The 22,616-nt window shown below is 39.1% G+C and overlaps 1 protein-coding gene across 1 annotated transcript in view; it reads right to left on the bottom strand.

The window, feature by feature from the left end:
• Positions 1-1,020: 1,020 nt before the first annotated feature.
• Positions 1,021-22,616, bottom strand: part of ELL2 (elongation factor for RNA polymerase II 2) — a 31,739-nt gene continuing 10,143 nt past the window's right edge. The window contains exons 3-12 of the mRNA XM_063453674.1: positions 14,012-14,133; positions 13,455-13,618; positions 12,249-12,508; positions 9,983-10,107; positions 9,781-9,856; positions 8,528-9,080; positions 3,658-3,721; positions 3,215-3,386; positions 2,844-2,888; positions 1,021-2,497 (exon numbers count right to left, since the gene is read on the bottom strand). Coding sequence (XP_063309744.1) covers positions 2,378-2,497; positions 2,844-2,888; positions 3,215-3,386; positions 3,658-3,721; positions 8,528-9,080; positions 9,781-9,856; positions 9,983-10,107; positions 12,249-12,508; positions 13,455-13,618; positions 14,012-14,133 — 1,701 coding nt within the window. The 3' untranslated portion in view covers positions 1,021-2,377. The remainder of the gene's footprint in view (positions 2,498-2,843; positions 2,889-3,214; positions 3,387-3,657; positions 3,722-8,527; positions 9,081-9,780; positions 9,857-9,982; positions 10,108-12,248; positions 12,509-13,454; positions 13,619-14,011; positions 14,134-22,616) is intronic.

The raw sequence follows: 22,616 nt of genomic DNA, 5'->3' as shown, positions 1-22,616 counted from the left end.
CATTCCTTTTTGGCAAAAGAAAATAAACACTTTAAAGACCTGTCATCACACCACTTGTTTTAAAACAAATCCATAGTCCTAGTATGTACTCTTACAGCGCAGAGAAAGGCAAAAGAAACTTGTGGATATGCTGCTCTAGTAAATACCGAATGACATTCTTACTGCATTTGCTCATCAGAATGTTGTTAACTCATCTGCCAATTAGATTAGGGCATTGTTGCTGTACTCCCATTGCATTACATATGCAATGTATGATCATATAGTGTAACTAAACCCCCATTATTTTTTGCCTAGATTAGGTGTTAATAAAACTAGTCAAATCTGTCAGCATCAAAGTAGCCGTTTAGTTGATAAGTGAGTGCACTGGATTTCTATTTTTGCTGTACTCCCATTAACATCGCCAAATCTGCCTTGCCCTTCATCATTACACTAGCACTGAAGCAGAGTTCCTAAAACCTTGCACTGTGTTGAGTTATAGAGAGAATACCACTACTTGTGAGAATCTGATCAGATAATGTATTCTAAATATTTCAAAATTACTTTACATTTGTCAAACAAAGGATTTGAACACCGCTTTGTTGCCAAGGTGTGTAGTAATGTCAGCAAGCCCATCACAAGTGAACAAATTAGGTAGACTAAAAATCACAGTAATTGCATTCATACCTGCACAGCAAGTTGTGGGATCACAATCAAGGCTGGTGGTATTTAGAGATTTGCAGATCATGCTTTTTACCCGGCAACAAAAAGATTGTATTGCATATTACATAGAAAGCAAAACCAATTCCATTTGGGTATAAGTGAAGTGAATGGAGTCAGAGGAGTTCAATGTAGAAGCCCTGTAGATCTTTTTATGTGCCAGATTTAGAATTTCCTGGGAAGTGACCGTTCTACTTCTCCATTAAATTCACACCATTGCGTTTAACAAAACCTATAAGAGAGAAGCAACCACAATATTAAGAGTACCAAGACATGATTGTTCCCTCTTAATGACATTCAAATGTACAGAAACACAACAATCCGTTTGGTATTGGAGGCAATGTTTATTACAGATTTCAACTTTTTTTTGGCAAACATTCCAACAAATCACATCTGTAAACAATATGCTTCCCTTTTAATTGGCAGCACTTATTCGAAGGATAAAAAAAAAAATAAAAATAATAAATTCAGATATCTTGGTTTAGTCAGAATGCTAAAAACCAAATAGCTTCTGTTCCCATGTGAAAAAAAAAATATTCCAAAGTTTTCAAAGTAAACTGGTAAGTAGCATGAAATGCATATTTGTGCTGTCGGATGATCACAGTATTTTTTCTTTTTTTAAATAGATCTGTATTTTACTTAATTCCTGGCTCTCAGGAGCAAAAACACTTTAAATATACATGTAGGTAAATAGCTTCTTTGCATATCTTTTCAAAAATACTTTATATCAATATATAAATAGGTCACCTACACTGTTAAGTTTCTGAATTCTTCGCCCAAAAAAGTACATTGGTTAAACACCTTCACAAGTAGACCCCCCAAATACTGAAGGAGTTTCTTTGTATATAGTCATCAGCTCCCTCACCCCCCCACCTTTAATGTTAACGCCGACAAATTCTTGAAGTGGAATTGCTGTCGTTTTCCAGAATACAAGTAGCAAATTCATAGGAAAAACCCAACACTCATCAGTTGATTAAAACCTGAGCGTTTGGCCTATTAAATAGCAGCTTTGTGTATCATGCATGCACACACCCACGCAGCCTGGCACACATACAAACACACTTCCAGACGCTGATAGGCCACAGTGTGCTTCCCATTGCTTTAATAACCTGGGAAGCGGTGTAGCTAATACTTCACTACACATATTATAGACAAACACCTTAAGGCATCAATTGAAGTGGGGGGTAAGATTTGCAAGTTAAGGATCAAGACAGACTGTATATATAATATATTTTATATGCACCTTTTCTGTCCATCAACCCTCCATTTTTTTATTTTTTTTTAAATATATTTTGTGCAAATTTTTTTGAAACCTTCTACCATTTAAAGGCAAAGGGTTTGCATTAAGAAGGACGTACATTTATCCATAAGCACATAGTCTTGCTACATAATTTAAAATGCGCAGTTCAAATGCAGGCACTGATATTCCAGTATCCACACCGACATCCACAGGATAAATGCCAGTCCAGAAGGACAAAAAGGAAAAAACAAAAAAAGCAGCTTTTAAATAAGCGGAATAAAATGGGGTTGGGGAAAAAGGAAGAGGGGAGGGGGGAAAAGGAGAAAAAAAAAAAAAAAGTTTGCTAATACTGAAACTCCAGAAAAAGTTTCCTTTTTTTAACCTAGCGTAACACATTTGGAATTTAATAAATAACGTTTATTCACATCTTGTGTCAGAGCTTTAGTGCCAGGAGGACTCTGCTCGTCGTTGGTCAAATTCTCCAATTAGTCTTTTAATGTGAGCGAGTTTGTTGTGCAGATACTCACAGCGGCACTTTTCTTCATAATAGTTGGGAAGAGACTGTGAGAAAAAGAGAAATAGGTCAGCAAAACAATAGCCATATAAAGCCATGGATGCAGATGGGTTATGGAGGATCACAGCTGTTTTAGTGTCATCTCAGCTTGTCAGATGGCTAGTAAACAGGATTTAGCGAATGAAAAATGCTAAGGATTATATTTTGTGCACCAGTTGATTAGGGATAACGGGGGGATGGAACACCAAGATGCCCTGCCCATTACTGCAGCCATAAAATACATCTGGGTACAAATTATAAGAAACAGGGAGGGAGCCTCATTTAAGTGTCTTAAATATGGATTAAGAGAACAAATCCGTGGTAACGGTAAAAATAAATTAGGATTTAATTTACCTCTTTCAGTTTGCGATATTCCTTGAGAACTTCTTCATGTATGACCTGTTAAAAAAATAAACAAAAAACATTTTAGAATAGCTACTAAAAATAGGATTCACTGGAGCACAAAATCAAAGCTAAAGAAAGGTGACAGTTTATATTTCAAGTTATTTCAGGCGAGGTTATCCAGGTAAAACCACAAAAAGTTTATAGGTTTGAATGTGTGCATGAGGCCAAACTCATCACAAAAATATGCACTCTTCATCCTTTACATGCACACACAGTCACCCAACCACATTTCACCCTTACAGTATATGCAATATTTGACACTACATGTAGAAAGACCAACGAGTGGATTAACGCAAAGCATTCAAACCACCAGCACATACCTTATATTCTTTAGAGCTAGGTGACAGAGTCTTACGCTGCGTATCAAGATGCACAAACTTCCTAGTAACGCTCTCAATTTTGGAATGCAAGCGTCGATACTCCTCATATTCAGAGTTAAAGTCTTCTTTGTAATGCTCCCTCTGCTCTTTTGACGCTACGACAGTGTATTTGCTATGAACAAACGACAGGGTTACTCACAATAAGCCAGTTAATTTTAGAAGGGAACACAGGAAAGAGAAAGCAGAGTGGCACTGAAAGATTCAAACCACCACCCCATACCACCCCCCCCCCCAAAAAAAAAAAAACCCAAGTACTGCTTACAGGTTAAAGTTTTTCTAATAATAGTACAAGACAGTTTGATAGAAACACTATGTAGATCTATTCAGTAGCAGATTTCAATTAAAGATAAAAGTCTTCAAGTTTAGAACACAGCTCTACTTACACCATGTAGTCCGGAAGTACTGTAGTTGATGACGGATCAGAAGCAGTGCAAGCCTCTTTAGAGTCTAGACAGAAAAAAAAAATTCACACTATAAATGTGCACAAAATTGTTTATAACAGGTTTTAAATTGCACATAAAAATTGAAGGTTTATCCCAGCAGGTCTGTGTGGAACTGTAACGGCAAGCCTTTATTTTATCTAAAACTGAATTTTTATAGTCATGGGCTAGATTTCGGTTTCTTGCTGTGAACCTTTTAAAACTGGTTCACTTTAAGTCATAACATTTCTTTACAAAAAGCCAATATGATTTGCCAGTGATAAGTTATGCAATTTGTTTAGTATAAGTTAAATTCTGTTACATTGATACATGATTTTTTACAACCGTTGGTTCTGCTTGCAAATGCTTCCAAGGGGCACACTTATATACTGGCTTTACCAGCCCACTGTTACTAGAATTGAATGACAGCTCTATATTCTTCATGCAAAGAGGGACAGGTTTGTTAGAGATTGTTTCAGCAACTTAAGAATATGGGCTGCATTTCCTGTGATTAAGAATCCTCAATGCAGGCAATTCTCCTGCTCTTAAAGGGCACCTGTCATGCCCTAAAGTATGCTCATTAGATTGAGCATAATATTCAATCTATACATTGTGCTAGCAGTTGTTAGTAAATGCATAGATTAGTGAAAAATACCAAAGTTAATCTCCCAGCTTTCCAATGCCTCGGCATGCGGCCCACAGGAGGTTCTTCTGCTCTCCACCTATGGCACCTGCACACGTGCAGTTTCCACTCAGGAAATGCTGTAAGTTGCACTTCTAGCTTTGGCTAGTGAGTATAGGAATGGAGCGATGCGAAGTCTGTTCAGACGCTTACAAAAACAAAAAAAAAAGCCAGCAAGCCAATGTTGCTGACGGTTACACTGAGAGTAATACTAGCAAAGGGGTGTTGGAACGGAGGGAGAGTGTAAATGGTTATATTTTACATTATAAACACCATGCATCTCTGATATATGGTGTATTCAATGTATATGGGTGCAATTTCAGGAAAGTCGTCATGGAGTGGTGATGGTAGGACAAAATGACTACAAACTCCTTGCATTGAGTAGCTAATATGACATTTTGTAGATTAAAACCTCTAAAAAGGTAATGCTACTCTGTGAATACCAGAACAGTTACACCTTAAAAAGGAAAATTCAGAACACCATAACCAATGCAGCAGGCTGCTTCACCACCTTGAGAAGACTGGAAGCAGTACATGTACCCTATGAGGGGTCCTTTAAATAGTCAAACAAATCATGGCTACTTTATGTTCAACCTGAAAAAACTAAATAAATAAGAAAAAAAAAAAAACACAGACTAGGTTGTGATCTTCTTACACTGCAAATTCTATAATTAAGTGACCAGGTACAGGCAAGCCTAGACAATTCATACCAAGACTTAGTCCAAGTGTAACCTCTGTAGAGGAGTCAGACTGGAAAGATGTGCCAAGTCGTTTCATACATTGTATTAAATGTATCTGTCCGCTGAAGTTTTGCACCAAAGAAAATATATAAAAATACCCCACCCCACCAAAAGACGGACGCCAAGCAAGAGCTGTGACCAAGCATGAGTTGACCATTTAAAAAAAAAAAAATTTGCCAACAAGACTATTTTTGCAATATCACGCCTTTTGCATGTGAACACCCTAGTAAGTTGCAGTAAGATAATTCTCTTCAATGCTGGACTACATAAAATATCCCTTAGTGTTAGATAAGAGACCTCTAATCGTTAAATTACAAGCAACAGAAAGCTAAAAACATGCAGTGTAAAGCAGCTTTACTAGAAAACCCACAGACAATATTGGTTACACTACAAATCACGTTTTCTTCTATGAACAGTTAATGATGCAATAACCAATCAAAATGTTGCAGGAATCGAGAGCAAGAACTTCTTAGAGCTGTATACATTGCGCATAGACTGCAGAGTACGACTCTTCGTACAACTACAAGTTGCTTACAGAAAATTAAAAAAAAAAAAAGGGGTAGTGTAGGCACCAAATTATCTTATTGACTTTGAGAGTGGCTTGAGTCCCCGGTGCGGTCATACTGTTCAGACAATTTAACACGAAATGAGATTTCCTGGCTGGCTAAAGCCAGGTTACACTCTCAGCCATTTCAAAGCCCATCAGTTTGAGCGTATCGACGACTGTTCCCATCTGTAACAGTCAACCATTGCTCAGCAGAAGCATCATCCCATTTGGGCCTGGGAGCGCTCTGTCTATGCCAAATTGATTGAAAATTGTTTAACAAAGATCCAGTGTGATCTGAAGTCCAGGCACTGTAACCACTATTTTGAGTCCACTAGCAAACTAAATGAAGATTGGATACACAATTTTAAAGAATGCAGCAGATTCACATCTATGAAAGCTTCTTAGCTCGTTAGCCGAGCCATCTAAAATGTAGGCATCCAGGTGCACAAGAGGCAATAAAATTTTAAAGGAACACTAGGCACCAAACCACTTCATCTTATTGAAGCAGTCTGTGTGCCACGTCCAGACTCCCTTAACCTTGCAACGTAAAACCAGACTGGCACTAGATGGGCTTTCCTGCAGTTTTACAGAGTTTGATTTTGTGAAGCACTGACGCTTTAAACTGTGCATGAGGAGGTCCAGCAAAACTCTGCAGGAAAGCATTGAGCCAAATGCACGTGTGGCGGTTGCCACGCATGCGCATTACCCCTCAGTCACACCCTCCCCCCCAAATAGGTGGATGTTGGCAGAGGAGCATGACTCAGCACCAAGGGATTTTTCGACGCTGGAATCTGGTAAGAGAATGAACGTTTAACCCTTTTATTGATGGGGAAGGCGCAGTAGCAGAGGGACATAATAGTGTATTAGGAATAAATCTTTAATTATAGAACACTTTATGGTTAAGGAATACAGTGTAGCACCATTGCTGATAAACATTGATGTAGTGGTTATGGTGCCAATAGGGCATCTCAGGTGACCAAAAACAAGGGTCACAGAGACCCCTGTAGAGTTAAACTTTTTCGTATTAAAAGAGATTTATTGTGTAAGCCACTTGATCTACTCTGTGAATGGTTTTAAATATAATGGATATACTGTACAATATGGCATTAACAAAGTCATGAATGGGCCCACCTGGATTTTGGCCAAAGCACTCGAAACGACTAAGAACTGCAGATGGTGCACAATCGAATAGCACTATAACTGGCGTGTAAAGCTGAAGGTGCCTACATTAACCGTTTAGGCAGCCTCTGACAAGCTAGCTTCATTATGCAGCAATACAAAGTTAAAATGTACTGTCTCTTCAGACTTTAATTTGGATTAGATTCTGCCCTTTTCATGGATATTAAGCATTGGAAACAGAACACTGCACACCAATATCTTGGGAAGGTGGTCAAAACAGACAAGGAAGAGCGCCTATTTTGCCCTCTATTCCTATGAATTGTTTTTGGTCTTCCACAAATTGTACAAAACACCTTTACATTACAAAACAGGCAAAAACAAGACATTAAAGCAACATCAGCAGAACAACGAGAGTTTTTAAATAGTCCCAGGTATGAAGCCATTAACAGCACTCCCGATCTCAGATTTAGCCTTTATACAATTTTCATAGCCATAAATATAACAAATCAATACAGTGGTCTCATTAACAAAGCATTACTCCAGGCATTACAACTGCAAACCAATGTTCTGTTATAATATCAGGATTACCCAGTAATGGGGCAAAACGTTTTCCAACAGTATGCCTCTTACCTGGGTCCAGCCAGACACCTCAATGCAGAATAAAACATAAGCTGGCTTCTGCAGAAGCCACACACCAATCATTCGTTGACTAAAAGAGTAAGGCGATCACTAGCAGCCAACGAATGGGTGTCCACAGTACATTAGCCACACCAACTCATTCTGGACTGGCAAGTGAATGCCAGAGATGGAGTCACACCTCCAACAGCAATACAATATATCCAGGTACGAGCAGCGTTTCACAATGAAACATTACACAAACAGGGTACTTGCACCATGACCACTTAAAAACACTGAAGTAGTCATGATACCTGGAGGAACATTTTACAAATGTGAATAATTCAGACAAGAAGCCAGCAGCATGAACAGTGCTCTTACAATGACATTTATAACTACACTCTTGTTGAGTTTTACACTTACTATAGACTGATCGTTCGATTTAGGCACCAATTATGTGGAATTACTGAAATCGTTTGGATAACTGCTCGCAAGATGGTACATCAGACATCCTATCCCTGGGATTGATGTCTGGTGCATTCCTCTCTTTGAGTGCTATGTAAATTACCCAGTTACCCCTGGGACCCTACTCTGAATTCAGAAATGCAAGATGTGCATTATATCCAGCTGCACAGCAATGAAATTATACACACTACTATAAAAATAGAAAAATAAAAAGGTTCTAATAGATTAGATGAACAGTCATTATAATAAGCTGATGTTGGATCATTAATACTGCAGGCACTGGTTAGTCATGAAGCCACCATTCAAAACCTGCATCCATATTAAAAAAAAAACACAAAGAAAACCCCAAACTTCCCATTACCATATGCACCATTAACTACACGGGAAGTCATCACATCTACATTTTCATCAAATCAGTTTCATGACAGAAAATTGATATATTCTTATTCTAGATCAATTCTACGGACTAGAAACGGTGGCAAACACATGGGGTGACATGTTACAAAATGTATAACAAGCGCTCTAGACAGACACTTGAGGAAGAAGTACAGCACAGCAATATACCTGGTCCTGCGTTCAACTCGTGCGTGCATGGCACAGAGGGAACCCATTCCAAAGACAACTCCTTTATTATTAGCTCTGTACATTTAAAACCATAAATATTACCTTGATTTGTATCAGGACTAGGAATTTCCTCCATCTTCTCCAGTTCTTTCTTTAGGTGCGGTTGCGGATTTTCATTTGTGGTTTCAGTGTCAAGTTTTTTACGGTCTTTATCCTTATTTTTTTTGGCTTTCTTAGCCTTTTTGTGCAATGAGCTGTTTTTATCATCCATGGGTTCTGACTTTACCAACTTTGTTGTTGGTACTGACTCTTCAACACTAGTCCTAGAGGTATATTTTTCTTGCTGGTCCTCATAGGTGCCACGGCTTTGACTGAAACTGTCCACAGGCAGGTCTTGAGTGCCCCGACCCTCAGGCGTGCTTGGAGAATTTGAGTTAGAGTTTATAGTTTGTGGGTTAGAAACTGGAAGGCGTGCAGGTGGAAGTGGTGGTGGTGCTGGGGTTGCAGCAGATGGTGGGGGAGGAAGTGCTGCTGGTTTTTCACTGGTTAGACTTAAATGACCATTTAACGTTGGAGGTACTCTGTTCGTAAGATGGGATATCCTCGGCTTTTTAGTCATCAGAGGATCGATAAAGTCTGTATCTCCCACACGTTTCTTGTAAGAGGGGAAAATAATGGCTTTAGAAATCTTAAAACCATCCTGCTAAATTTCAAATATAAGTTCTAAACACTCCCTATATCAAAAAAACTAAAACCTAGAAAGCCCCTACAAACACCACATTGAAGCTAGAAGATTTGCACGCTTTGGAATAAAATGTCAACTCTTCAGGTTAGCCTGCATACCTAGCACACAATTTAACCCCTTAAGGACACATGACATGTCTGACATGTCATGATTCCCTTTTATTCCAGAAGTCTGGTCCTTAAGGGGTTAAGGACAAATCACACCATATCCATCTCTCCTTATATATAATGTCCCCTCCCCCCTTTGAGCACACCAAAGAAAAACTTTATGAAATGCTCTTAAGGACTGTGGGAATGTAAAAATTCTCAGAGAAATGATTCAAGACAAAGTGGAGACTTTATGGCAAATCTTTGCGTTCACAAAGGTGGAGCTACCGCCATCAAGTGGTCATGCCCCCAGCTATTGCTACCGATTGCTGGGGGAATAAAAGCATTATTTCACCACTGCAATGTCACCATCATGGGTTTTTGCAAAATATGCAGACATCCCAGAATGGGACAGAGGATTTAATATTGAAAAGACAGATTAGCCAAGTACGGTATTTGCCCTAGAATATAGGATTTTATTTAAAACAAAGTGCTACAAAATACCCATGAAAGACTTATAGTACCTGTGACGGAGATGAAGATGCAGCATTTGAAGGGGAGTCTGATTGATTAGTGCCACTCTGTGATTGATTAAGTTTCCTGTATATAAAAAAAAAAAGACCACCACACCAAACATGTTAGGGAATGAAAGAAACCAATGACTATTTCGACAATTAAACATGAATTTTGAACGGTATTAGAGTTACCATAAAACAAACTACTTACCTAGAGATAACTCTGTCTAATAACTGTTTATCACCCTCCAGGTATCCAGGCCAATCTCTCTGGATTTCTTTGTAGACAAAATCCTTAAGTGTATATGAATTGTCCTTGGGGTTCAAATTGGCAACCTTAACAGAAAGATAAAATAAAAATAGGTTAACGACAAACGGAGAAAAATATAAAATAAATGTTGCATCGATCACAAATCGTCTGGATTATCTATTAACCCCTTAAGGACACATGACATGTGTGACATGTCATGATTCCATTTTATTCTAGAAGTTTGGTCCTTAAGGGGTTAAACCATTTGCAATTATAGTAGATTTACCCCATAGTCAGAGTCTTAAACCAAAAGTAAAACCCAGTACATTTCACAAGTCTTCTAATTCAATAAACAGCTTGTGACAAGTACGATTGTACTTAATTCATGGCTACGTCACAGCAGACAAGAACACCTATAAATACACTATTACTATTCTTAGACGTCACTCCGGCACTGTTAGAGAAAGCACAGAGATCTCCAGAACAGGGCATAAGGCTTCCTTGGAGCAGATCAGATTCCACTCCAATATAACTTAAAGTATTCAGCTGGTCCAAGTTATTTAAAAGATACGCTATATCAGCCAGACCATACAGTACATCTCCACGAACAAACTATATGCAGAGGTATGCCAATTTACAGTATAGCTTAAATTTGCAAGCACCACAGGTGTGTAAGCTCAAATTCGTTATAGGTCTGCAAGAGGATAAATAAAAAAATAAAATGTGCCTATAAGTCTAGTCTAAGCCAATGCAAAGAAATATCTTCAACCCATTTACAGATAAAATTACACACAAAATATATAACCGGAAACACTGGGTTGTGCATAGAAATGTAATTACTTTGTTATTGGCATGTAATATATAAAACAAAAAACCCACATGACCATTTACATTCCACATCTGAAATTGTGATAAATTGAAAACCAAATTGCAAAACTAAGATAGCCAAGTGCTGACTGCAGACAAGCTAGAGAATTTCACTCTGCTTTTCTGGCAGAAATGTGCATTTCTGTTTGAAAACAACAAACTCCAGTTTGCAGCTATGGGAGAGGAGAATTTTTTTTGTTGCAAAGAATCTTTTTTGCTTCTTACAGTGGCGAGTACAGGATGGCACAGTTTTAGAAGAATACAAAGGACCCACTTAGAGTACTGCAAACTGATAATCCCAGTGTCAGAGGAACAGGGAAGCAAAGCAAAGGATTACGATTTATAGATCTTCATTAAAATCGATCTAAGAAGCACTCTGTTAATGAAGTGTATTAAATAGAATGTTAACCCCTCAAGGACCAAATACAACACCTTTAGCCCTACACAAAGTTTTAGGTTTTAACATTTAACAGTTCTATTAATTCCTGCAGTAATAGGAGAGGGACATAGCACTCTGGAATACGTTCCCTTCATGAACGGTTGATGTACAGACATTGGAACGTGTTACAGAAAGCAGTGGGCCCCTGATGTTAAAGCTGGAAAATGAATGTAACAATGTGAAAAACGAGCCCTGTGAAAAAAGTGAGACCCAGAAAGTGTGTCTCAAATGTACCAGTGAGCTTACTTTTAGAGTAGGTCTTTGTTTCAAGGTGTAGCACTGCCCAATAAGGGTGTGCATGGATTTTGCAGCAGAAATGATCAGCTTGCTGGGGCTAAAAATAAACCACAGAATGCCAGTTGCGTATGATGAGCTAGCATTATACTAGATCACAAGCCTTGCTGACATGTCAAATGCAATGAAGCAAAGCAGAAACCCTTTCACTTCCGCCTCTGAGCAGCTACGTGGCGTTCGAAAGACTGTTCATAGAAGTTTCAGACACATGAAAGAGCTACTAAAGGCACACCAAGAAAAGTCAATCCACCTGACTACATCAGAGCTGGCCAAATTGTATTGCCTCTGGTTTCTCTAGAACTACACCTGCCACGATTCTTCAACCACAAGACTGGCAATGCATCAAGGAAGTTGCAGTTCTAGAGTATGCACAAGTGTGGGGAATGTGATGTCTACAAGTGGTGCACAAAAAACAAAAACAAAAAAAAAACCTAAACGTGTGAACCATGTACCCCCATTCTACGCATTGGTCTATAAAGTGCTCATCAGCAAGTGATATCGTACAATCAAAGCATCCCCACAGCCTTGTCCTGCTTTAGTAATTTAGTAAAGAGCACAGCTGGCAGAAACAAATGCAACCCATAAAATGTATTAGGTTCTAGATTCCTGTACATGATCCACTTTTACCTGCGGTAGGATAATGCTGAGAGAGTTTTTATCCTTTTGATTAACGCCATCCCTGTGTAAGCGAGCCAGAATTTCAGGCTTTTTATATGGCTTCAGGGCCAAAAGGTGAATCACTCGTTCCCTATATGGACGTTGTGCAATACTGTTGCTTAAATTTGTTTTTCGGATAGTGCTTGCAGGGTTAATGGGGGTTGACCTCTTCCGTTCTGGTGCGGTATCTAGAATACTAGATGCTGGTTTCCGAATCTGGACCCTTTTTCCTGTGACAGGGAGAGGGAAGAAAAAGATATTTATTTTAGCAGATTACCAACATCCCTTATTTACTACATCTGCCCATCTCATAGAATTCCCAATGAAGATTAGATCTCCATTTTAAAATGGATACTCTCCCAGTGATATTTTTGTAAAATTAGGAGAAAAAAAAAACCACAAAAAAAACCCACTGAATTTGAATACGCAGCACATGTAGTTATCTTGCAAGAAACCCATTTAAAGATTTTGTTGCAGGTTGCAATCCACATGATTTTGGATTGAAGAGCACAATCCCTTGTATGCTTTGATCTTGAAGTGTGCCAGGTATCTCTGCCACTTCTGTATGTGATACTACCATGTCCTAGGATTAGCATTGTATGGACAATGTATGGTCTTCAAGAGTAACTATGCATAACCAGACAGGACATTATCTTTGTAGCATTAACCTACCAGAGATGTGTGATATCCATTGTTTGCCAATCCTACTTAAATATACAGAGCACTGGCAACAGGAAAGTACACTTGAGTTCATACTCCAATAAGCGCTTGTGACAAAATCACAAGAGCTTTGGCAAAAGTTACAAAGATAGACACTGAAAGCATCAAGTTGATAGAGCATTACATTTCCTTAAAAGTATGTAGCATGAACCACAGAGAGGGGTTTACATTATAATGCATTACATACAATGATCTTAAATTAAAGCAACCTTTAATTCACATGGCTATCACAAGGCATTGTTTTGTATTTAATTATTCATCGGAGGCAGATCGTAAAATCAATTTGATAAGATACAAGATCAATACAGGTCACATCACAGACCCATGCAAGGTTCTCCAGATACAGTACTTTGATTAAAGGGGGCCAGTGTATGGCAATTAAGAAAGGCCTTATGGGCAGTATGACTATTGAAACTCGATTACCATGCTCCGCTATAGTAAAGGATTATTCCGTACCTACGTAGGGGCCACCTGGTTTTATGACCTTTGTACTACGGCTCCGGGTTTCCTCCTCTGCCTGGGTCATACGGTCTCTGGTCAGCTGGTAGGAGTCATTAGTGGCACGTACTGTAATCTTTTCTTGAATGAAGCCCATACAGTTCAATTTTGATATCCCTGGACTAGATGAAAAAAATTTAATTTAAAAAAATAAAATAAAGGGGTGGAGAAGATTTTTTTTTTTTTTTTAAACTATGGCAAAAACCAAAACCATAAAGACCAATACCGACCAACTGAAGTTTTGATGAGCCATTAATAACCAGCATTTAAGTCATGACGATAGTGTTACATATTAAGTTTTACACAATTTTACTATAGTAAATGTCTCAGGAAAGGATAGGCAACATCACGCCTTCCAGCTGCAGAGTTCCAACTTCAGGGAGTCTCCGCATATGCGAAGCGAATACAGTAATTGACTGGCTGATCTTTATAATAGTCCACAAAACGTTTGTTACTGTGCACGAAATCCCTAGTCCCACTACAAAGAAACATACAATTATGGAAACGCTACTTACCTCGTGACAGTTTGCTGGATACAGTCAAAACTACCCTGAGGGTTATCTTTGCCCACATTTGACATGTAGAAACTGAAGTTGGACATGTCATTGGGACTATCGGACTTTGGAATCTTTATACACTAAGGAAAAAAAATTAAAAAAAAATTCAACGTTAGAATACATCAAAAGAAGATCGTGACATTGCTCCTGCATACTTTATTTTGGAAAGACTCCACCACAATAAACATTTTTTCAATGTGTGAATTTACAAACGTTCATAAGGAAAAAGAAAAGGAGACTTCTCAGCTTGCTTTTAGAATGCAGATCTGGAAGTCTGGACAGTTCACATATCTGATCAACAACAAAAATGAAAAGGCTTTTTACAAAAAGCAGTAGTCGTCGAGTCAGAGAAGCAGCCATTTCTTGTATCATTTAGATGTGTGTCTTATCATTCTGTATGGATATTGCAGAACCTTTTCAATTAATTAAAAAGACTGGTTCACGATTGTGGTAAAGCAAGAAAGCAGGAGGGATTTTGGGGCATTTGATGACCAAGCAGGTTATTCCTTCAGATTTTGCTGTGCTGAAGTTGGTGAAAGTTTGCAAACACATTTTTCTTTCTTAGATCACAATCCATTTCTTCTGTGCATGCCTCAACTGCTGAGCCAGGTGGCATACTATCCAAGTGCAGCTAATAAATGGACACTGCAACATTGTTTAGTCCAGCGTAGTTTAGTTCTCCTTTAGCAAGTCTATGGTTTATTGATTAAATACTAAACATTATTCCACCAACATAAAGTATATTCTTCGATCCTCCATACAGGAAGCTTTTCACAGTGACTGGAGGTATGTATTGCAGGGTTGATTTTACTGGCTAAGACATCTCTCGTATCTGCTGCAATACGTTTAAAGACCATTATAAAAACTACCTGCCAGAGATATTTACTCACGAGACACAGATTTGTGGTGAACTGGAAAACCAATTGCCAAAACCTTGATGATTTTAGGTTCCTTTTTAGAAAGCTAATTTAGAGATGTCTCATTGTCTCCTCATGTTACATGGTCTGATTTAAAAGGGACACTATAGCTTATTGTATTTGTCCTGATGAGTAATAGAATTCCCTTCAGGCTTTTTTTTTTGCAGTAAACACTGTCTTTTCAGAGAAAATGCTGTGTTTTCATTACAGCCTAGTGATAACGCCTGTGGCCACTCCTCAGATGGCTATTAGAGGTGCTTCCTGGGGCAGTGCTACACACAGTGTGACTACCATTCAGTGTATCCACCCTCTGCATGGAGACACTGAACTTTCCTCAGAGATGCACAGATTCAGTTAATCTCCATGAGCAGATGCTGATTGGCCAGAGCGGTGTTTGAATTGTGCTGGCTCTGCCTCTGATCTGTCTCCTTGATGGTCTTAGCCAATGCAATGTTTCCCTATGGGAAAGCATTCTGATTGGTATTGAGCAACAATTCTGATGTCAGCCAAGCAGGCAGATTAGGGGCAGAGCCAGCAGCAGCAGACTGGAGTAAAGTTAAGCTTATACTATTATTAGTGAGGGCAAGAGTGGCTAAATCTTGTTTTTAACACTACTGGGTTGGGAACGCAAACCTATATTCCAGACCCTTTAGTATTCCTTTAAAGCGAACATCCATCTTGTCAGCTGCATTTTGAGCTGTAGCAGTAACAAGTCTTAATTCAGTGTGTAAGGCATTTCATAAATTCCATGTACATTTAATAAAAAAATAAAAAAAAATTAAGTTTACACATACTTACTATAATTCACAAGTTTGTTTTTTCACCTGCGTCACAGGGTCCCAAGTTACGCAACACATCTAACCATTAACTTGTCAGATAGAACAGAAGTCTGGACTTTGAACTCTTATTAATCCTGGTTTATAGTATTTAGTCTCCCAGACGTACTTTTGTTCGGTACTTGTGAGATACACAGCAGGAAGTTTTCAGCACGCTAACATGATCATGCAAATCTGAGGTCTAAGACCAGCTGGCATTCTAGAAAGCTTCCTTCTTAGAATTAAACTGAAACTTTTCATGATTTCTATTATTTAATGACTAAAATGTGAAGCCCATAGCTTGGAAAAACCCTATGGGCTTTTTAATTCAGCCATATGTGGAATAATCTGAATCAATCACAAAAGAAAATAAAAAAATAAAAAGTTACCTGCACTCTCTCCCTAATCCCTATGTATATTTAGACGAATGGAGGTCATTTAGTTACTCCAATGGCCATTGGAGGGAATGCCCACCTGCCAACGTCAGAGCAGACCCCCCTCTAAGCGGGTCCTACACTGACCCTTCACCTTGCTTCCTTGAGCTTCTGCCTTGACGTTGGCAGGCAGGCATTCCCTCCAATGAGCATGGAGCAATGGAGTAATTAAATGGGGCTGATGTATACTGTGATCATTGCTTCCGCCCAGGAGTGAGCGCAGAACTTTTTTGTATTTGTACAAAAGAAAATAAGTTAAGGGGATTGGACTGTTATATAACATGCCATTGAAACCCGTAAAACAAAAATAAAATTGGAGATTTTGTTTATTTAAGTGTAGAACAATGCCCCACGCCAACTTTTAGACAGGGCTACAGATACATAGCAGTGTTGCATCAGTTATCCATATAAGGAGGAATAAGAGTCCACATGTTAAGGATATCAAGGCCTTCATTTGCACAGATGAACCAGTTAATCCCTGTTCCTGAAACATATGAAGCCGTATTCCTTCCGTGTTATATAGTTACATAGCTGAAAAGAGACTTGCGTCAATCAAGTTTAGCCTTCCTCACATTTGTTGTTGATCCAAAAGAAGTGTTCTCTAACCTCCAATCAGTACTGGTCATTCTACGTTTGTGGGATAACGACAGCCCTATCTAAACTTCATACAGGGATAGGAGAAACATTTGTGCAGTTATTTTGATGCAGTGTAAACAAAGCTGGTTTACACAGTAGTAACCGGTAAGTACAAACTAAAAGCAAAATCAGTTTAATATTCACTTTAAGAAAAAGGCAGATTGAGATTCAAAAGCCATACGTGAACAGGTCATCTGTTAGATAACAAAAAGCAGGAACCTAATGGCAAAGGTCTCAGAAAATTCACATTGTGTGCAGATTTACATGGCACAAAGTGAATTATGTATTTTATTTTTTTAAAGTTACCCTAGCTTTGCATGCAGTCTAAATGCAATTTCTGTAGCACATTATTTTGGGATTCTGATCTGCACCTTATTCAAGGATTGGACACTACTATGCATTAAAGAGCCAGCTATAAATTAAGTCACATATCAGCAATATAGCATTCAGCCAGCACTTCAACAGTCATGTCATTAACCGAACCAGTCATTCTATTAAAGACCATCTATGTGATGTATGTTGCTTTAGTGCCATTTGTTGAAACAAAGGAGGCCTTTTATAAAAAAAGCAGCAACCCACAAGCAAAACATAGAACAATCACAAGGAAGGTGCCATTGGCGGCTTCAATTTTAATCTAACCGGAGAGGTTCACTATAAGGTACGTGGAGATTTCACGTAGTCATGCTTGCAGAATGTCGAGTCAGGTCAGACTTCATAACTCAGACTGGGGTTTGGAGAACAGGTTTTCAGACACTGGCACAATAAGTTGCAACAAGTAGGGAGATTATGAATCCTTGACACTATAGTACAAGATGAAATCACTGGGCTTGACTACAGAAAGTCACGTGCAAGAACTTTCAGAAGCACAGAAATGTATCTTTAGGATAAAGATCTAAGTGGAGATAGTTTATACAGGGTTCACAAAACACGGAAAAGAAGATGGCACCAAACACTATGTACATAGTATGGCGAACCATGTATTCAGGAGAAAAGAGTCAAGGCATTCTGGAATCACCACCATAAACCACAAGAACAAAGGTCAAGGGGTTTTAAATATATCCAGAACATAGAAATTTAATTTTTGACAAAGGTGGTTCACATTATTCATCTTGTACTGCACGATGGGTGTGCAGTTAATGTGTAGAGCTTTACTGAAAGAAACATACCGAGCACTCCGTGAGATTAGAGTTACAATCCAAGGCAGCAGCATTTAGCACCCACAGTTAAAATGGTGGCAGGTACCTCCTACTAGGTTAGTACTTTAGTTAGACCAGGCCATGGGTAGGCCCCCCTAGTCTAAACTGCACAGAGGGGGATCGTGCGTTACAGAGAATAATCGCACAAACAATTTACAGGATTCTAAAACACGATCTGTCAGTTAAAAGATGACTGGCTGGCTTTATGCAGAGATGTTACATGACCAAAGACTTTTTGCTGGACATTTTAGGAGATCCACTAGACATTTATATGCACGTTGAGCTGCTGCTAGTGGCTTTATGTATGGGAGTGCATTTTAATTTTAATTTATTTTTTAATACATGTTTGTGTGATTTTATACTATGAGACTTTTATATTTTTACATAATTAAAAGCGTGAAAATAGTCTCATACTTGGATCATTATATATATCCATTTTGGGTCTGGAGGATCCTGAATAAGTATATGCATGTCCATTAATAGTGCTGATATCACGACACATGTACGAGTATTAATACACCGCACCATTTTGCATCGTATCAAGGTTTTTGGAGTTAACCGGTGTGGGTGGTGTATATTGGGGTACACTTTGTTTTGTTTTCCTATAAAAGCCAAACTGAGCGTTTCTCTTAACATTCACAGCAAACAGTCTTGTTTAATACACGGGACTCAAAGAACCAGCCCACAGCCATTTCCAGCCCTCTAAAACACTTTCACAAGTCCACACTTTGTAGTTTTACTATGACAATCCAGGACTGCTAGCGGCATGGCCTGCGTCAGGCTGTAATTAGGGGCTTAATATGTTTAAGGAGGCAGGCAAACCGCCTTCGCCTTTAGTGAAGCTGGCTTGCAGCATAAACAGCAGGCATTCTCCTATAACAGTTAAGGAACGGAAATTCAGTGAGAAGGCTGGCTGATTCACACAATGCAGGGAAGCATCAGAGGAGCCAGTCCACACGTCAGTGGGGGTGTAGATCACGTGTATGGCAGTAGTGCTGTGGCCCCAATGAAAGATTACAATGGCACACAGCTAAGCTGATGGAGTTGCTTGGTTTGAAAGACAAGTGCTTTTATTCAGTCCTTCAGTCTGTCTTGATAACAAATTATGTTTAAGCACCACACTGCTTCCAGTAAGCAAGAAAGACTTGCAAACTGCTGTCTGAGTTGCAGTTTCCTGAGTATTACAGACAGGAAGGAGGATAATTAACGAGACTCCACCCCTCTCCAAACAGCTTGTAAACTAAAGGTCTTTGGCCATTATGAATGTGTCATACAATGATGTAGAAACATTTGTCGAGTTCCCTGTAAGCAGTTACTGCTGAAGAGATTAGAGTCATAAAAATGTCAGAGTGCATTCAACTGTAGAATGTTTTGCTTAACAAGGTAGATATGATTTGTTTACAGATATTGTTTTGACAAACAAAAAAATATGTCCATATCTACAGTAAGCCAACATAAACACCAAGTAAAGAGGTCAGCTCTGCTTGTGCCAAATTAAACAGTACTACAAGACAGGATTGGCCATTTAATTTCAGCCCCTTTCATGATACACTACATCTTGCATTTTCCATCCGCTATGAACAGGCATTTTGAGCAATAGTTAGCTCTAACTTGCAGATGAAGATGCTACGAGATGAATATGGCAACAAACAGTGGAGAGCGCTTTAGACAAGTGACTTGGAGGGTATTTGCTTTAAGGGACACTATAGGCACCCAGACCACTTTAGCTCACTGAAGTGGTCTGGGTACAGAGTTCCTATTGGACTTAGTGCTGTAATGTTAAACATTGCAGTTACAGAGAAACTGCAATATTTACATTGCAGCTCCAAGTCTGCCTCTAGGGGCTGTCAGGCACTATAAACATACCTCTGGTCCAGTAACGGACACTGGATGTCCTCATGCAGAGCAATGGTTGAGTCAATGCTTTCATAAGGTCTAAAGTGCGCACAGCATTTGCCGCGCATGCACATTAGCACCCGCTGCGTGCGGGATGGAGGAAGCGGAGCCGCGACCGAGAGACATTGGCACTGGGGTAAGGCAACTAAATAAAAGGTTTTAACCCTTTATTCACTCAGTGAGGGGCACGAGAGGGAGCTGGTGTGCCAGGAAAACAGCTTTGTATTCCTGGCACTTATAGAATTTCTTTAAGATTCAGTGGGATAACAAGAAAAAACAAAAAACACAAATTCTTAACTATGCAGATTTTAACAACTCTGGAAGTTACCTTTCCTTCAGTGTCCTTTTCAGATGATTCTCAAAGGGACACCAAGCACCCAGACCACCTTATCTTAATGAAGTGGTGTTGGCACTTGCCATTTTACTCCTGCAATGTAAAATGTTGCAGTTTTGGAGAAAGTGAAATTTACTATGTGGGGCTAGACACCTCCAGGAGGATGTTATTCTAATAGCCATTAGAAGGTGCTTCCCACGTCCAGAATAGATTCCAACTCTCGCCTTACCATTTGACGTCCTCTCACATTGCATGAGATGGTCGAATGTTCAATGCATCTCACAGAGAAGCACTGGATAAAATGCTCAGTGATGCTCTATTGGAGCATCACTTCGATTGTTATGCATTTGTGTTAATTCTACAATGCTTCCGTACTAGATGCATTTTGTAATGGATCACCTGGCACCCTGGCTGGGTACCTCCATTGATGGATGCACCTAGTGCTCCAAGCACTCCATTTGACATCATAACCACCGCAGACCCCACGAACCGCCACAGCTTGGTTGGGGTCTCGATGTCTCCTACCCACCACTCCAGTGGGTGAACCTCTCCAAGAGAGCTAAGCAGGAACAAGCTCTTAAAAAACAAAAAAAACAAACTAGTAGTGATTATCCAAGGGAGTATGCAGAGAATAGCAATCCCCCCACTAAGAGACAAGACTCCAGATTGAGGGTTAAGCAGGAACAGAATGCACTGAGGAGAGAGATAATATATGTATACACATACACACACACACACTTCCCCACAAGGTTACCACCCACGTGGACCTTGTTGGGCACTGAAAAACACAAACTCAACAACCAATCATTTACAGACACACAGTTAAACACTCCCATTCATTACAGTAAATTCCTCCCCTCTGCTTGGGAGATAATCGGGCTAATTACTGTATCAGCTCTGTTATCTCCAAGTGAAAAATATAATTTTTATAACTCCAAAATTATACATCACATAAACTTACATTTTCTGAACCAGCATACTCAAAAATCATGCGAATCGGTTCAGGACAAAGCTGGAAATCCTATTTGACCGGACGCACGCACATTTTCATGCCCAAAACGGTTTCAGAGAATTTGGCAGTGCGGCCTGTCTATTTCCCCCATGTTAAATGTAGTTCAAATAGACGAATGGCAAACGTTCATGCAAATGTCAATGTTAAAGTGCAGTTCGAATTGTCGAACGCTTTTCGACTCTAGTCGAAGTTCAGAGAAGGTAAAGTTCAGCGGTGTTCGTGCTGTTGAGTATCCAATTTAAATTCCATGAACTAGACGATTTAACACCGCTGAACGCAGTAGACTGAAGTAAAATGGCCGCTGCGTGTTTGTATGTCGAAAGGCGGCCACTTCGACTGCATCTGAAGCGCCATTTCAAAATTACAAATCGTTTCCCATAGTCATTAAAAGGGCAGAAGCAGTGTAATAAAATACAAAATGAAAAAAATAACGCTTTTAAAAGGACAATACATCCCAGGGGCCATAGTCACAGGGCAGGAGGCGGGCAAGCAGGCCCCTCCAAAAACACATGGCAAACTCCCTTAAAAAGGGGGAGTTTGTCACACATTTCATTGGACAAAATGGTAATCAAGCCTGAAAATGTTAGCAGAGACAGAAGCTGCTGGATTGCAGGTGAGTAGAGGTAAGTACTTTAACCCAGAATAGCACCAGTTGTTGCTTGAATAAAGCTTATGAGCCCAATGATTGTGTACAGATTATATTCAAAATTAAAAATGGACTCACAGCCAACAATTAAATTTTTTAGTAATTCAATAAGGATTGGGGTCACAAATTAAATTGTCCATGGAGTCGCAGAGTGAGAAGTATAGAAGATATATTTTAAAAACGAGAAACTTGCCTTTCCACACCTGTATATCTGTATCAATCATTACTGACCTTTAATCCAAACAACTCAAGGACTTCTTGGTAATAACAAGTATTGAATGTTTGTCAGAGATAGCTTTGCAGTGCAATAACAGTGTTTACTGTTCCGATTTGTCATATACAGAAATTAGCATGGAGAAGGTACGTGCACCTTTGCAGCCAATAGTTAAAAGGTTAACTTTTGTTTTGTTTCTGTAGAGTGCAGTCTGTTAAAATACAAACTGTACAGACAAATGCATATTTAGAATTAAATATACGACTTCTGGGCAAAGTGTTCTACGCCCTAAAATAAAGTAATGTTTCAGATTAATTCTCTGTGACGGAAGTTTAAAGAGCATAGAAGATGCAAATGATTCGTGTTATTTTGATAGTTGTTACAGTACACTAAAGGGCACATTAGATGTACGAAGTTGGCACAGTAGTGCACCAATAACAAGAAAGTTTACTATTGTAATCCA

The sequence above is a fragment of the Pelobates fuscus genome, chromosome 5 (assembly GCF_036172605.1).
Source record: "Pelobates fuscus isolate aPelFus1 chromosome 5, aPelFus1.pri, whole genome shotgun sequence".
Lineage (NCBI taxonomy): Eukaryota > Metazoa > Chordata > Amphibia > Anura > Pelobatidae > Pelobates > Pelobates fuscus.
Note: the sequence above shows the minus strand (reverse complement) of the source record. Positions and strands in the feature narration are given on the sequence as shown.